At 30.4% G+C, this 17,797-nt stretch overlaps 1 protein-coding gene across 1 annotated transcript; it reads right to left on the bottom strand.

Annotated features, from left to right (window-relative positions):
- Nucleotides 1-5,264: 5,264 nt before the first annotated feature.
- On the bottom strand, nt 5,265-7,224 carry LOC145040141 (bidirectional sugar transporter SWEET6a-like). Its single transcript, XM_078988117.1, has 6 exons — nt 7,056-7,224; nt 6,399-6,435; nt 6,007-6,223; nt 5,760-5,921; nt 5,561-5,680; nt 5,265-5,457 (listed from the first exon to the last, which is right to left on the bottom strand). Exons 1-6 carry the CDS (start codon nt 7,099-7,101, stop codon nt 5,338-5,340), a joined length of 702 nt encoding a protein of 233 aa, XP_078844243.1. The 5' UTR covers nt 7,102-7,224; the 3' UTR covers nt 5,265-5,337.
- Nucleotides 7,225-17,797: the final 10,573 nt, after the last annotated feature.

The raw sequence follows: 17,797 nt of genomic DNA, 5'->3' as shown, positions 1-17,797 counted from the left end.
TTAGATTAACACTACGTACCAAAACACTTGAGTGCTAAATGAAATTTTATAAGTTCTATCTATTACATACCTAAAGTACTAGTCTCTCTAGACTTTATTTTCAGATAAGAGGGATAGTTCCTCTTCCAGTGTCCTGTTTCTCTATCGAAGAAACATAATCCATATATGTAGGCCTTCTTGGGTTTCTTCGGCCTTATCTTTTCCATGAACTAAGGGCCTCTTAGAGCACACATGGTGACTCTCTTCATCTTTGTAGTTTTCCTATGTATGAATTGGTTCAAACTAAAAAATCAATGTATTTTACGGAATATATGCTCAACCTGACGAAACATATGAAATGTTTCCAAGCCTTCCAGTTCCCTCCAAAGGTCAGCAATAACTGTACCTAGTATCATTTTTAAAAACATCTTGAGCATCAAAACAATGTTTCCACCAAACATTGTGTTCAGTTCTACTGGTAATTATAGGTTGTTTAGGAATAAGACCTTATAGAATGTACAATTTATTACCTCTCTTGAGATTGTCTCTCAAGACACGAATCCATTGGATAATATGGTACCCATCGAATGTTATTGTTTCGCGTTGATTAACAATATTAAGATGATGCCTAGTTATGAGATTCGATTGAGTTCTCATCTACTAAATTTTAACAAAATTTATTTAGAATTTTTGATGTTTTAAATATTTAATAATTAATAACTTTTTGTTTCCTTAAACATTAATTAATTAGAGTCTAGGATCTAATGTTGCAAATCAAATAATTCGTTAGGTGATCTTTATCTTGTTATTTATTTCAACAAAGTAAGTAGTGATTACCAATTACATTCAAATGTAATTCCTAGTCATATGGGATCCTTAACAACCTTTTGTTAATTGGCATGTTTGATCTCATATATGCCTCAGGTTTTGAATGCTTAGATGACCTTTATCACAAAAGATTCCAGATCAAGTAATCCATCTTAAAAGGCATGTAGAATAAGCACATACTAATGGTTAGCTGACCTTTATCCCACAATCACCATACAAGTAACGAGTGAATGTCTTTTAAGAGGAAGACATGGACTTACGTTTTAAAGGGTTTATATGTTTTAGAATTCTACTTTTAAAAATGTGTTGTATCATGTATATTGCATGTATCTAATAATACATGGTACATTTTATAAAAATCATATTTTCTTTTATTTGTTCATCTTAGTTCAACTGTCAATATCTTGTATTAACTTTTGAGTTTGTGTGTTTAGAACTAATATTAGTGTTTTAATAACATTTTATTATTTTAGACTTGGAGTTTATCATGAGTTTTAAAATACATATTTTAACAAATATTGCTTATTTTCAAAAATTTAATATTCTAAAATAAATCTCCTTTTTATTTAAAAATCCGATTTTAGCATCTTATGTATAAAAAATTATTGTTTTGAAAAGAAAAAACTCCATGATGATATGTGTGTAGTTATTTGGTTGTTTAGTAGGCAAAATCTCATTTTTCATCCATACAAACAAAATGACAGTATACAATCATCACACACAAACATGAATGCATAAACCAAACCATAACTATGTGATATTTCATATGAGGTACACATGAAATATCAAGTCTATTTCCTAAAGGGAAATAAGGACCAAAATCCTCAAGAAATGTTGTTGTTGAATCTCCCAATTATGAACACATATAATGCATGAAAGATGTTGAATACTCTATTAATTATATATCATTCCAACAACATGAAACACTTCACAGAAAGGTTATGTTTGGAGATATTGCTTCAGCTTCACAAAATACGGTGCAACACTTTACAGAAAAGGTTGCATTTTCCACTGCTATTAAGATTAATAAATTCTAACACTTTTCGATCTTAAAAATTGCTTCATCTTCATTTCTTATTACATTTTAAGGTACTTATACTAGACTACAAACTAATTTAATATTTCCAAAAGATTTACTATACTTATACTATATTACAAACTAATCTAATATTTACACAAGGTCCATGGATTGTTTATGCACATAAAATCATATGAAAATTATCAAATAATATTTATTTTTCTAAGGCAACATTCATGTGATCAAATGAATTTAAGTTTCCAAAAAAAACTTTGATCACATATTCTCTCTTAAAACCAGTGTTCTAAAAGGCGTCCCATGGCGCGCACCATGGCGTGAGGCGTGTCTTCGTCGTTACGAAAAGCTTCATAACGTTGGTGTTAGGCGTCGTGCGAGGCAAGACATGTCATGATGCATTATGGCGTGTTATGGCGCGTGTTTTTTCATTTGAGACACATTTTTTTGCTATTTTTTTTTGTCTTTTCTAATCGGTGATACAAGTATTGTGTTTTTTGTTAACTTTTTGTTATTTGGTATTGATATAATACTTCTAAAAAATAGTTATATTTAATATAAATTTATATTTATATGGTAATATAACTATAAATTAATACAAAACCACCGCCTTACATCATGCCTTGAAAAAGGTTGTGGGTCGCCATGACTCGTTAAGCTTGAGGCTTGGCCTTGTCGCCACGCCACGCCTCACACCATTTAGAATATTGCTTAAAACTACCATTACATGTTGCCAAAGAAGCCTTGAATGAACTTTTCATACAACACGATACCACTTGTTGGGTTTTTGTTCAAGTCGAGATTTACTAAAATCATAAAATCAAGAGATTTTGCAATGGAATACTTTTATAATTTATATAAAATACTTGAACAAAGAGAAAATTTTGGATTAGGTGTCCAAGACAATAACTAAATTAATATTATCTTGGATTATTAGCAATGTCCTTTGAGTTGTCCTTAAACCAATTGACTGATATGTTTTTTTTTTTTTGGAGAAAGAGACTAAATTATTAATTTATTATACAGTTAATAAATTAATTAGAAATCAAAATAAATAATTTATTACTATATTATGAGATTAATATATTAACTAGAAATAATATTATTTAACTAAGAATTAATCAGAAATTAAATAGAATTAATTTTGAAATTAGTTGGGTTAATTAAAAATGGAAGGACTAAAGGTGACAATGTTCAGAAGTTGAACATTGACCAATTCTAGAAACTTCCTAGGAGAGGGGACGAAATTCTAGATGGTTATAGCGTTTCTAGAGGGTTTGTAGAGCTTTTCTTGGGCTCTAAGGAAACTTGGATGCCTTAGGAGAAAAGCAAAAGGGATAAGACTTATCCAAAGAAATTACATTATCTATAGCCACTCTATCACCTATATAAACCTTCCTAAGGGTTCACAATTTTGTTCATCCCTTCTACGAGAGGTAGAAATGAAAATCCTTCCTACTCTCATTTCTCCTCTTTAGCCTCCAACTTGCTATGGTTTGGGTGTAAGTTACTAGAGGCACGAGACTTTTAGTGCTTGCTTTCTAAAGCTAGATCAAGAAGGAATCATTGTTTATTAACTACAATGGTTTCTAAAACCCTTGCAAATTTCGAAAATACTAAGGTGGAGGCTAGGATTTCAAGAAACCTATGGAGATTTCAAAATTTGCCTCCTTAGGGTTTAGTTTTTATAAACCCTAATTTTGATCTATTCAGCTTTGTATAAGATCAATGAGAACAATGACTCTGATACCACTGATGAGTGTTATATGTTACAAAAAGTCTATTTTTTGGTAGAAAAACATAAAACCTAAGTTCAAATTCACCCTAAAGGATCTATGTTTTTACTATGATTTGCAAACAACTATCGAATATTAAGAACCCTAGAAGTATATTGCTATTTTTGAAATTAACTAAAAGTCTCGTGCCTTTAATGGCTCACATCCCAACCCTAGCAAGTTGGAGGCTAAAGTTGTAAAATAAAATTTGAAAAGTTTAAAGTTTTCTTCATTGTAATGTAATGGCAACCAGCTTGACCTTTTATATATATATATATATATATATATATATATATATATAACGTGTGTGTGAGAGAGAGAAACGTTACAAATATTTAGGGATTAGTAAATATAAAATAGGACTTAAGTTAAAACCGACTTTTTTGAGACTTAATGGTTTTTATGTCAATAACCCATTATATTAGTCTAAATTATATCTTATTTCATCCGTTCATATTCCAAAACAATAATCTTAAATAAACATCTAAGTTATGTTATATAAACCAAAAAATCATTGTGTTGATTCTGATTTTCATCAACGAAATTGTAATAATGTTTTTATAAAGCTTAGTTTATCTCACTCAAATCATTCTAGATAACCTTTCACATTTCATTTTCAAAATCATTCTATTGGTTTAATAGTCGAACCTTATTTCCAAAAAACTCTTCATTCCATTTAATGGTGTTTCCACCATTGTAATTGCCAATTCCAAATACATTTTCAAAGGGACACCGCGGAATAACGACTAGAGTTAAATATGAATAATCCACTAACATTGACACTCTAGATTTACATTTATAACATGTTCCATGAAGATGTACATCTTAATGAAGCTTAAGTACAACACTAGACATGAGTTTAGGGATTTAAATGACCATTTCATCCATGGAGATGGAATCTAAAACTTCTAGGATGAAGTAATGATTCAATGGTGATTAACCATCTGTTTCTAGCATCATACATGAAACAAAACATCATAGATTTCATCAAGGATCTGGGGTTTGAGAATTCAAAGCTCCTTGAAAATCAAAATAGACATAATTGGAGGCATCGTTTGCAAACCTAACCATGACCAATGACTTAGATACATAAATGAACGTAAAATTATCATTGATTCATTAGTGATCAAACACATGTTTCTAGCATGATTTGTTTACTTAAAAAAAATCATTTTAATGATGTATTAGTGATAGAAATATCATCTCACTAAAAACTAAAATAGTCCGTCGAAAATCTGTAGCAAAACAATCCATTGTAAAAGTGGTCAAAGCGAATTTATTTGAGTCGGTCATCCGTATTTTCAATGGAAAAGTGAGACGGAAATCTCATAAATAATTACCCATGAACGATTTTAGACAAACCTCTCTCATTTTCTAGTGGTGACGATATGGTGAGATCCCTTATTTATTTTAGATTGAAGTTTATATAGGTTAAATTAATGAATAGTTTAAAAAGTAGATTAGAATTTATATGTGATGATTTTCCATAAAAAGTTATCCATTTAATTAACTTTATAATGGAAGAAAAAAAAAAATTATCAACAAACAAAAAAACGAAGCAAGTGATCAAAGTAAATTCAAATTTGACCAAAAACTCAAAGAGAATCTCAAAAACCTAATTAAACAAACTATTAAACAAAAATCCCTCATACGTACCTTCAAAAATCTACAAATCCAAATCTGAATTCACATTATATCAAAAGGGTACGAAAGGTCCTCATTTCAAGCCATTTGTACTTCAGACTCCGGCCTTTTGCTATTCTTCTTCGGAGTTGTTCGGTAGAAACATGCATATAAAATAAGTTGTGCAAACCCAGAAAGAGCCCCAGTACCATTCGCAATCTGTAATTTCAAAATACAAAATTTAGCATTTAAGATTTAATTAGTTTTTAACTTATTGGATGAAGAACATTAATTAAAAACATTTAACAGATTCATTAATTACCAGAATGAACCAATCCCATTTGAGAAGAGCATAAGTCGTCCAGCAACAACCGTTCAAGAACGCAGCTAATGAAAGATAGAAAGGCATGTATTCGACACTCTTTGTTGTTATTACTTTCCACTGTTGGTTTTTCAAAATAAATGAAATCAATCAAAAAGGTTGAATTACTATTTTATGCAAAAGAGAAATGAAAACATACCATGATAGTTAGAGGGGAAGTGTACATAAGGATACCAAACACCACACAAAAAATCCCAACGAAGGTTGATCTCTTATCATGAGTATGAAAGAATCCCAAATCAAAACCTGCAATTGCACCAAGAACAACAAGCTCCGCAGCTAACCAGCTAAAGATCTTTTTCTGTAGGGGAAGATTAAGAAAGTTTAGATCTTATTAATTTTGATATGAAAATTAGAAAGAAGTAATGAAGTAGTGAAGTACGTACCCTATGTGCACTTTTACCATAAATGATGAATGAGCTTAGATAGATGAGCTCCAACACTAAACCAGTAGCGTTAATGGTGATTACAAGAGTGCTATCTGGATGATTGATAGGTAAGCCATAGAAGATCCATAGCAAACAGTTCATTACACAAGCTATGTAAGGGTCTGGTGAGAATTCTTCTACTGTTTTGTTCTTAAAGATTCTCCATATCGTAGGCCTGTGTGTGATTTTTCAGTTTGATTACATATATATATATATATATATATATATATATATATATATATATATATATATATATATATATATATATATATATATATATATATATATATGTTGTTATCGCATTGATATATAGAATAAACAACAAGTTGGATTTATATAAATGAACTTACGAGGGAGAGATAAACAGGCCGAAAGAGATGACATTCCCTAAAGTTATGAACACGAATTAGTAATGATTATTGAAATATAGCAAAGAGAAGAAACAACAATGTAAATTTGAAATCGCAAGTTGAACAGACGAATCATATAGTAACAACGGAAGTTGATCGTCCAGATATAACCGATTGATAAAACGGAAGAAACAATAAAAGAAATTAAATTTCATTTCATGCGTCAACAAATAATTATACTACAAATTCATAGCAAGTAATTTATCGACTAATAACTAATACATTCACGATTCATATTCACATCTGCATGTAATCACTAAAACGTAAAAAGGTTATGAAATAATATGAATTTCACAAACTATTTCCCGTTATTTAAACAAATGTAAACGTCAAAAGTGAAGGAAATCTCAATACATACCTTTTTAATGTCGGGTTTCAGAACAATTCTTCTGAAACTCTGACCAATTACGTACATAAACATATGCATTTTAAGAAACAACAGTCATAAAATCTAAATCTATATGATCAAAATGTTCTAAATACATATAATGTATATATAGGAACGATTAATCGATCCACCATGAAATCACCAACCGAGCAGTTAATTAGAAAAAAAATAATAATAATAATAATTATAGAGATTCGAAGAAAACATACCAATGAGTCCAACAATCGTCCGTATCCTCTCATTACTCATCACCATATTTGAAATCCAAACGAAGAAGATTCAGAAAAGATGAGAATGATTATGATGTATGAATTCACCACAGCATGGAAATGAAATATGTATTTATAAGCGCCTATCTAGTTCTACTTTAATCGGATAACTTCTTAGTCTCCCAAAAATAGTAGTATGACTAAGTTTAAATTTACAAATTATCCATTAATTTATCCTTTTAATAACAAGATAACAACCTATAAATACGGATTGCACAGTTGTTCATATCCTCTAAAAAGTTTAAAATTTTGAGTATAAAACTAATTATTTTTTAAAAGGTAAATTACTTTTGGTTAATTACTTAATTATCATTTGCTCACTGAACTTCTAAAATCATAACTAAGCCAATAATACTTTTTATCTTTGACTGAATAGCTTAAAAACTAATTTTTTAAGTTTAGCTTTTGTATAACTAGTCGTTACCCGTGCACAGCGGCGGAGACAAATAGCTTCTTTCAACGATATTTTTTTAAAGAAAAATATTATGTTCCAAAAGAAAGTTCATGTCGTGGGTGAAAGGAATGGCGGTAGTCGTGATAGTGGTTGGTTGAAGGCGGAAGGAGGCAGAGCGGCTGTGGTGGTGATGGTTATACTGTCTTGGTTACTGGTTAGGGTTCTTCGAAATAGTGTACGTATATTTCTTACTTTGAAGAGATTACGAAGATAGATATTATGAGATGGCTTGTTACCAATATGAGAGAAGAAATCATCTATAAATTGTTGACATTGACCGCTTCAAATGGCTGAAGTGTTAAGATTGACGGATTCAATTTGCAAATGAATTCTTCTATTAATTTGATACGAGATTTTTAGGGGATAAAGGGTAGGGTTAAAGTTTTAATATTATTATATTATAAATGGGTTGTATTTCAAACTTAATAGTTTGAACGTCTTAAAAAAAATAATATTATTATATTCAATCTATTTATAGAAATAATTAGATTTCTTTTATAAGTAGTAAAGATAAACTAACAAAATATATAAAATGCTGACAAATGTTATGTTTGACATTTTTTAACAACGAAAAAGTTTTTATTAGAGAAATTAAGCTAGCTAATGGCTAGATGAAAGATACAAACATACCCGAAACTGGTTAGTACACCAATCAAACCATTTGATTTGATTACCTTTTCCACTTCACTCGTTACCTGCTTAACCTTGTGTTTGACATATTAGCTTAAAAACTAAATTTTAGTTGAAATATAGTTTGTACATTATAAGTTCGCTGACAAGTGATAAATTAAATGAAAAATAAAACTTGGGATAAATATATATAGTAGAATGAGCATATGGGTAATTTGGAAAAATTAGGTAAAAAGTTCCATTAATTTATTAATAAACTATATCAAATGTGTTTTCTTTTAGAAAAAAAAAACCTGGATTATATGGTAATTTAATGGTCTTGCCAAAAAAATGCATTGCAATAAACACAAATAATTATTTTTGAAGTTGTTTGACCAAATTAGAAGATAAAATGCTAACACAATAATAAGATAGTTCTTTTATTGGCACTTTTTATTAAGAAGCAGTTTATAGGACTAAACTTGTGATTAGTGAGAACTATGAGGGGTTAATTATAGTAAAGTTATAGTGTAGGGGGTCATGTTGTATTTTTACTTCTTTCTAACTAAACAAAAGAAAAAGTCGCCGAAAATGAGACACGGCCACTCCAAGAAGATTGGTTGATTCCTGTTGAAATTTAAATATTGACCTTCTCACGAGAAACATGTGATTTCAAATGAGGGTCAAGCCCTAATGTTTCTCGATCTTCAGATTTTCTTTAATTTTATTTGAAGATAAGTTTAAAATTTGCCAAGTATCTGTAGACAGTTATTAAACTGTTAGTAAAATATGTCTGATTTGAAGAATTTAATGAATTATTGTGTGAAAGTTGAGTATCAGGGATTTGTGATTCGATTTGTGTGTGTTGGACCAGGTTCAGAAGAAAATTAACAGGACTTCAAATTGTTTCATTTTCCTTTTCCATCTTCTTTTCTCTCTCCATGGGCGTGTTTGGCAAAAGTAGCTGTTAGCTGGAAGCGGGTAGCGGTTAGCTGGTAGCGGGTAGCTGGTAGCTGGTAGCGGGAAGCTGTAGCTTTTATTTGTTATATGAATGTTTGGCAAAAGTAGCTGGAAGCTTTTGAAATATATAAAATTACATAAAAGGACAATTTATTAAAAATAAAAAATATATATAAATATATTTTTAAGTGTAATTATGGAAATTGATTTCAAAAGCTCCGGAGCGTTTTGTTAAAAGCTACATGAAGTAGCTTTTAGAATCGGAGCGTTTTGTTAAAACTAAAAGCTAAACGCTCGTACTGCCAAACGAAGCTTTTTGTTTAAACTAGAGCGTTTTGTCAAAAGCTAAAAGCTAGAAGCTCCCAAACGCTTCCAAAAGCTCCATGCCAAACACGCCCCATATCTTTTGCTCATTGTTGTTTTTGTTTTACCGTAATTCATTATTTCGCAACCAAATTTGTATGAATTTTATTGGATGGATGCCATATCGCCATTATAGCTCTTAATATTAGTTATCTACTTATCTCAAAGATAAATTAATAATTGTGTATATAATTTGTTAGATTTATAGTGATTAACTTAAAAAATATATACATACACATAATGCCAAATACTTTCTAGGTCTTTTTTTCTCTAGGATAATGATTTGGAAAGGTAATTAACTTTTCATAAGTTCATATTTAAGTAATTATTTTTTTACACACATCTAGGTAACAAACTTGTTGGAAGTATTCACATATGATCATTATTATTGTCTGTAGCAGGTTACATCCTAGATGTAAACATTTTCAACAAATTCGTTACTTAGATATATACAAAAAAAAAAATAGTTACCCAAATATGAACAAAACGAAAGTACGAGTAAATTATACGAATGGTCCCTGTGGTTTTGGGGGAATTTATTTTTTTTGGTTGCTAACTTATTTTTTTTAAATTCCGATGGTCCCTATTGTGTCCTTATTAATTTATTTTTTAATTAATTTTTTTATTTATATATTTATTTTTTATATATTTAAAAAACAGTAATAAACCTCACATATTTGTATCTCATCATCTTTAGTGCTCAATAGTTAACCAACCCCTTGTTGTTTGAAAAAAACTTCCACTTCAATTGGTATTTTTTACACAAAAAGTAGACATTAGATAAAAAAAAAATCCAATGTTTCACTAAAATTTCGAAGAGTGGTCCCGAATTCAAATTGATTCTTTTTTGTCTCTTCCTCAGAGAAAGACGATCAAACAGTTCTCAATCATGGTCCTTGCGGATCGGAACATCCCTATAATATACATTGTCACTTCATCTTTAGTGAGTGACGAGATACAAATACTTGAGATCTATTAATTTTTTTAAATATATAAAAAAGTAAATAGATAAATATGAAAAATTAATTAAAAAATAAATTAATAAGGCACAATAGTCTTTTTTTGGTAAGATATGGACCAAACGTGCTACAAAAATAAACAGTAGGGACCATCCGAGTTAAAAAACGTTAGGGACCAAAAATACAAATTCTCCGAAACCATAGGGACCATTCGTGTAATTTACTATCACTTTTCGTTTTGTTCATATTTGGGTAACTATTTTTTTGTACATATCTAGGTAACGAACTTGTTGAAAGTGTTCACATCTAGGATATAACTTGCTACAGCCGGTCATAATAGTCATATGTGAACACTTCCAACAAGTTTGTTATCTAGATGTGTACAAAAAAATAGTTATTCAGATGTGAACTTACTGAAAAATTAATTACCTTGCTAAATCATTTACCCTTTTTCTCTTAGCTCACAAGACTTCTTCTGGATCTAGCAATGTACTTTCTTTTTCAGATTTTTTTGGATTTGAAGATAAAAAATTTAGATTTATTATGCTTATTTTATTATAAGTTTGCATGTTTCTTTATATAAAAACCTAAATTTACATGCGTTTTTTTTACTAAAAGGTAGCATATAAGAAAAGTATTTACCATTATAGAGTATTTTTAAATTTATTTACAATTATAATTGTATATTTTATTTTATTTTCAAATAAAACAAAGATATCATTTTGACAAAACTGCAAAAATGATCTATGTGTGTATTTTTCTGGGTTTTCGTCAAAATATTTTTTTTGTTTTTTGTTTTTTTTTTTTTTTGCCATGTTTTTATGTGGATTTAGTCCCTCTGAAAAGTAAAATTATTGCAATATTCTTATGTATTTATATTTTATTTTGCTATCGTTCTTTATCTATTTAACACTAGTACATAAAACATTTGTTGATGCGGTTAAAATGATTAATTGATGCGAGTATTGAACCGCACCAAAAAATATCGAATAAAAAATACCCTTATTTAATGGTGTCGTACCATAACTACACAAAAAATAGCTAAAATCGCACCAAAAAATAGTCAAAACTGCCTAAAAATAGTTAGCTAAAACAACACCAATTAACAGGTTCTCCATTGAAGCACACCACGCTACTTATGAAGTTTCGTTTTCTTGTATTTAGGTATGTTCGGTGCCTGTTTTTCAATCAATGGTTGAATCGTAATATCTTAATCTAGTTTTTGAACTTTCTACCTATTATTTCATCAACTGCAGGTCCATTAAAGGTTCCAATTGTTCCTTTTATAATTTTAGTTTTTCCAAAAAGAGTGGTTTCCATTTCAACGAATTCTTTTTCTCTACCAATAAAAAATTTGTTCTAGGGAAATCACATTTAATCGACATTGTTTTCAATTCTTTTTCAACAACATCTTAAAAGTGACTTTACAAAAAGTAGCTCCATAACCATTGATTGAAAGTCATTGAAGCAACATCATAAGTCTTTACATCCTTTCTTGGAGATATATCATGGAAGAATAAACATCTCTAAAGATTCAAAACAAGAAAATATCGTTAAAACTTAAAATAGGACATATGTTTACAATTAATAAGAGAAAAATGAAGTCTCAAATGCCATTAATGAAAAAAAGATAAACAATGAACATACCTCACTTGTGGTTTTAAGCATGGAATCGACAAATCTATAATTATGAGAAGATGTTGCATCTCCAAAATTACATAAGAAAGGGAAGATTGAATTAAATTTTGTACCACATGAAAATTTCGAACAAAATTTGGAGGGATCTCGTGCGAAATGAAAAATTCGAATGAATTTTTTAGAGGAAAGTTTAATGTTGTGGTTCAATGTTTTCTAGTGAGAATTGTTTTTTTTTTTTTTTTTGTAAAGTTCAATGTTTTTTAGTGCGAATTATTTTTTGGGGCGGTTGTAATTGTTTTTTGGTATGGTTTCCACATGATTTTTTAGTGCAATTTTGGGAAACCGCATTAAAAAATACTTTAATGGTGTGATTTTGGGAAACCGCACTAAAAAAGCTATTTTATGTTTCCGTTCTCTTATTTTTTGATGTTGTAAATATTTAATAAGATAGTTTTAAGAAGGGACATAGTCAAAAAGTAAAAATCACTCGCACTATTAAATGACTTGTGTACTAGTGTAAATAATAAAAAAGAAAACATGTTGTATACTAGTGTACTAGCGTAAATAATTAACAACACAAAAATAACTTGTGTACTAGTGTACAGTTTTAAGAAGGGAAATACTCAAAAAATAAAAATCACTCGCATTATTAAATGATGTATGTACTAGTGTAAATAATTAACAACACAAAAATGTAATAGAACTTCTATAAATTATTTTTAGTTTTTGAACATTTCATTTTTTTTCTTATTAAAGCATTGTATTTTACAAGCATGTTGTTATAGCTGCATATTGCTTTACAAATTATAATGTCTGTGTGTGTGAATGTGTATGTGTTTATTATTATAGCATTGTACTTTGTCTTATTCTTTTACATTGTAGCAAATTAATTACATTATCCATTTTTGGGGTATTTTGAAGTTGAATCTACTAAAAACATGAAAAGTGGGCATCTAACAAAATGTAATTCATTTAAAACCCTTTAAGATTAGATATTGCGGAACTTTTTTTAAATTCCAAAATTACCCTCTATGGGTCGTGCTCAGCACGGACCTCTAAAATTCACTAGTATGTATGTGTGTGTGTGTGTGTGTGTGTGTGTGTATATATATATATATAACCCGTGAAAACTACGGTTATAAAACCAATTAAACTTTCATATTAAAAAATCAAAATTATTAATCAATTATTTTAAATAAATCTTTACTTAAGATATATGTTTTTAGTTATATAAAATTATAATCGTTGATTTAAATAAATACGTAAAGTTATATAACCTTATAATCTGTATTAATTTTATTTTATTTTTCAATCTAATGTTATTAATTTAATATAATTGAAATGAAAAAATTTTAAATTTAATGTAATTACAGTGGAAATTTTAAATTTTGAAATTTGAAATGGATAATTAATATGTTGACAAGTGATATGATAATAGACATATAATATTAATAAGGAGTTATAATATAATGACATTTATCGGTAGAAAAATAAAACTATTAATTTATTAGAATAGGAAGAAATGGTTAGTATCCACGAAGACTCCAATTTCAACGAGGACGGTTAGATAATTTCTTGACCACTTGTTGTAAGTTGTAAGGCTATACAGTATTGAGTTATTGTGGCTACGCGTGGGGCCTACGTGGCAAAGCCACCTACGCGTGAACACAACATCTGGTGTGCGTAGATATCTTGTGATGTGGGTGTGTCTACGAGCGAAGATGGGAAAGATGATTGGTTAATGTCCTGTTTAACCTCTTTTTTTGTGTGAGCGTTATTGAATTTAAAAAGAAAAAATTACTCGTTTTTAAAGAGTGAATAAAATGAAGAAAATGAAGAAAAATAGCTCCACAGGAAGAAAATGGCGATGTGCAGGTGAGGGAAGAAGAAGAAGTAACTCGAAAACTTGGCAACTTTGGTCCCTAAAGTCTTGGCTGGTTACAAATCCCACCCTAAGTCAAATTTTTTATATTTAAATGTGTTTTAGAAAACTACAGACTCTTAACTTATATATTTCAATTATACTTTTTTAATTTCTAATATACCTTTAAATATTTATTGAATTTTAAGATTATATTTTTTCATTTATTGTACTTTTTTTATTACTAAAATACTTATTTATGTTTAATAAATGTGTTTTTTATTTAATAGAGTAAATTACATGAATGGTCCCTGTGGTTTAGGGTAATTTACGCGTTTGGTCCCTAACTTATTTTTTTAACTCGGAAGGTCCCTATTGTTTGTTTTTGTTACGCGCTTGGTCCTTGTCTTTTCTAAAAAGACTATTTTGCCCTTGATTTTTAAATTTTTTTTAAATAAACACACTTCCAACCTCACCTTCTCACCTTACCTTTCCTATCCCGCCATTTTTCCCTATTTAAATAATAGTTTTTTTAGGTAAGACATGGACCAAACACATAACAAAAACAAATAGTAGGGACCAAACGCGTAACAAAAACAAACAATAGGGACCTTCCGAGTTAAAAAAATAAGTTAGGAACCAAACATGCAAATTACCCTAAACTATAGGGACCATTCGTGTAATTTACTCTATTTAATATGATATCAAGAAAAATAAAAATATAAAAAATAGATAATGTGGAATGGTAACATTTTAAAGAGGTAGAAGACTAATAGTGAACATTTACTAGAGCTCACATGTAATGAGACATGACAACACTTGTCTAATAGATTGGTAGTAATTATACCCTTAACCTAATAAAGGTAAACTTGTCAAAATGATTACTAGGAGGTGGGCTGGAATAAATTGTGTTTGTTGCGTTATATGATATGGGCTGTTAATGCGCCGGTTTCTTATGTTTGAACGCGTTAGGAATTTGGGCTTTGTGCGGCATAGTAATTGTCTTGTCGTAATGTGCACAACTAATGCGCAGCCATTATTTGAAATTAAATAAATTATGTTTGTTTTTTTTTTTTTTTTTTTTTAAAACAAGGTAATAAATATTTTGCATGCTTTTAGTTAATATTCTATATTGTATATTTTACATTTGGCTTATCAAGGTAATTAGTTTTTTGGCATGTTTACATCTGACTAACTATTTTTTTTATACACATTTAGATAACAAACTTGTTGGAAATTTTTACATATGACCAATATAACCTGCTGTAACAGGTTACATTATAGATGTGAACACTTTTGACAAGTCCGTTACCTAGATGTGTGCAAAACGAAAAGTAAGAGTAAATTACACGAATGGTCCTTGTGGTTTTAAGGAATTTGTATTTTTGGTCCCTAACTTATTTTTTAAACTCGGATGGTTCCTACTGTTTATTTTTATTGCACATTTGGTCCCTATCTTACCTAAAAAGACTATTGTGCCCTTATTAATTTATTTTTTAATTAATTTTTTTATTTATGTATTTATTTTTTATATATTTAAAAAAATTAATAGACCCTACATATCTGTATCTCATCGGATGATCTCTAATGTTTATTTTTTTTTTTAACTCGAATGATCTATACTGTTTATTTTTGTTATGCGTTTGGTCTCTGTTTTACCTAAAAAAACTATTGTGCGCTTGTTAATTAATTTTTTTAATTAATTTTCTTATTTATGTATTTATTCTTTATATATTTAAAAAAATTAATAGACCCTACATATATGTATCTCCTCACCATCACATCTCTCATCTTCCTCAACTTCTATTTATTTTTCATTTTTAGTGATATCGACATCTTCACCATCCTTATTTTTTCGGTCCTTCAACTCCATCGAATTAACACCACAACCCAGTGAACCGACTAAAGATGAAGATACATTGGGTTATGGTGTTGGTTCGCCAGAGTTGAAGGACAAAAAAAAAACATTGTGAAGACGTTGATGTCACTAAAGATGGAAAAGAAATAGAAGTTGATGAGGATGAGAGATAGGATGGTAACTGGTGAGACCCAAATTAAATTTCTCAAATGTGGTTTCGGTTTACGGTGAGGAGATACTGATATGTAGGGTCTATTAATTTTTTTTAATATATAAAAAATAAATACATAAATAAGAAAATTAATTAAAAAATAAATTAATAAGGGCACAATAATCTTTTTAGGTAAAATAGAGACCAAATGTTCTGTAACATCCGGATTTCCAGGAATCATATTTTAATTGTTTATTTTTGAGTTATGAGGAGGGACTCGACGAGTTGACGCTTAGACTCGTCGAGTAGGATTGCGATTTGCTGACTGGATTAATAAACGGACTCGACGAGTCCGTGCTGAAGTCAGAAACCCTAAATCTCCGGGCATGTGCCCTATTTAAAGGACCTTCTAGCCCTCGTTTGAGGCTACCAGTCCAGAGAGAGAAACCCTAGAGAGCTTAAGCGAGTTGTGTGTGTGTCAGAGAGAGAAAGAGAGAGAGAGAGAGAGAGAGAGAGAGAGAGAGAGCTATTTTGATCCTTTCTATTGTGGCTTTGCAAAGAAGATAGTGGTTTCAGCAAGAGAATGTCAAGGGGATTATGATTTTGTGGTTTTCAAGCTTGGGTCTTCATTGTTAAGGTAGTAAATCGATCTCTTCTTCTGTTTTGTACAAGATCCTTGAATTTAGGGTTTTCTCTACCCCTTTATTGGCTTGAATTAATGCATATGTTGTCCCTTTGAGTGTTAGACTCTGGATCTGGACCTTTATAGGTGCAGAGAGCATTATCTATCCTGCTTTAGTTGGTTCCATGGAGGAAATGAACCTAGGATGCCATTTTAGAAGCCATTTCACCAAAAGAAGCCTTGGGTGTGTTGCATGAGTGTTAAGATTTGACCTTTACGTGATTATTGGACATGGGAAAGTCAGATCTATAGGTTAGAGAAGCAGATTTTACCTCAGAAGGTCGTTTGCGTGATTGCCATGGAAGAAACTCGTCGAGTCCATAAGGGGAATCGACGAGTCGAGTCGGGTTGCCCTGCGGCTGGTGACCAGTAGTAGCCCGTGGAGTAGAAGGTTCACTTGACGAGTCGAGTGAGGTTTAGAAAGATCCAGAGGACACGCTTGGACTCGCCGAGTCACCTATGTGCACTCGACGAGTCTGGTCAAAGTTTGACTGTTGACTTTCATTGAGTTTTAGGGTTGGGTCAACACTTGGACTTTTGGACCATTAGAAGGGTAAAATGGTCTTTTAGCCTTCTGAGAGAACATTGGAACGGGCTAGTCTAGCCTAGAGAGTCGTTATTGATTTGAGATGATTGCTTATGTGTTTAGGCGGGGCTAGGTCATTGTTACGAGGTTCAGGGATACCGAGCACGTGAATTACTAGACAGTATACGAGGTGAGTCTTCTCACTATACTTTACCTAGAGTGATAACTATGTGTGACCGGAAGGTCTTATATGCTATGAGAAGTATGTGATATGTGTTGCTATGTGATATATATGTATTATGCTATGTTATGAGTACCATGATATGGACCGAAAGGTCATATGAGTAGGGCCAGAAAGTCTACCAGAGTTGGGACGGAAGTACCTTGAGACACATTGATCGAAAGACCCCATAGAGTTATGGCCTTGAGTGGTGTATGTGTTATATGTGGTATTTTGGGGAACTCACTAAGAATTTATGCTTACAGTATTATGTGTTATGTGTTTCAGGTACTAGTGATGATCACGGGAAGGCACCGACATGATCCGTACACACCGGCAAGAGATTTATTTTATGATCTTGGGATATGTTTTTATCATGATGACATTTGTTAAACATGAAA

The sequence above is a fragment of the Lactuca saligna genome, chromosome 4 (genome assembly GCF_052625555.1).
Source record: "Lactuca saligna cultivar CGN05327 chromosome 4, ASM5262555v1, whole genome shotgun sequence".
Classification (NCBI taxonomy): domain Eukaryota; kingdom Viridiplantae; phylum Streptophyta; class Magnoliopsida; order Asterales; family Asteraceae; genus Lactuca; species Lactuca saligna.
Note: the sequence above shows the minus strand (reverse complement) of the source record. Positions and strands in the feature narration are given on the sequence as shown.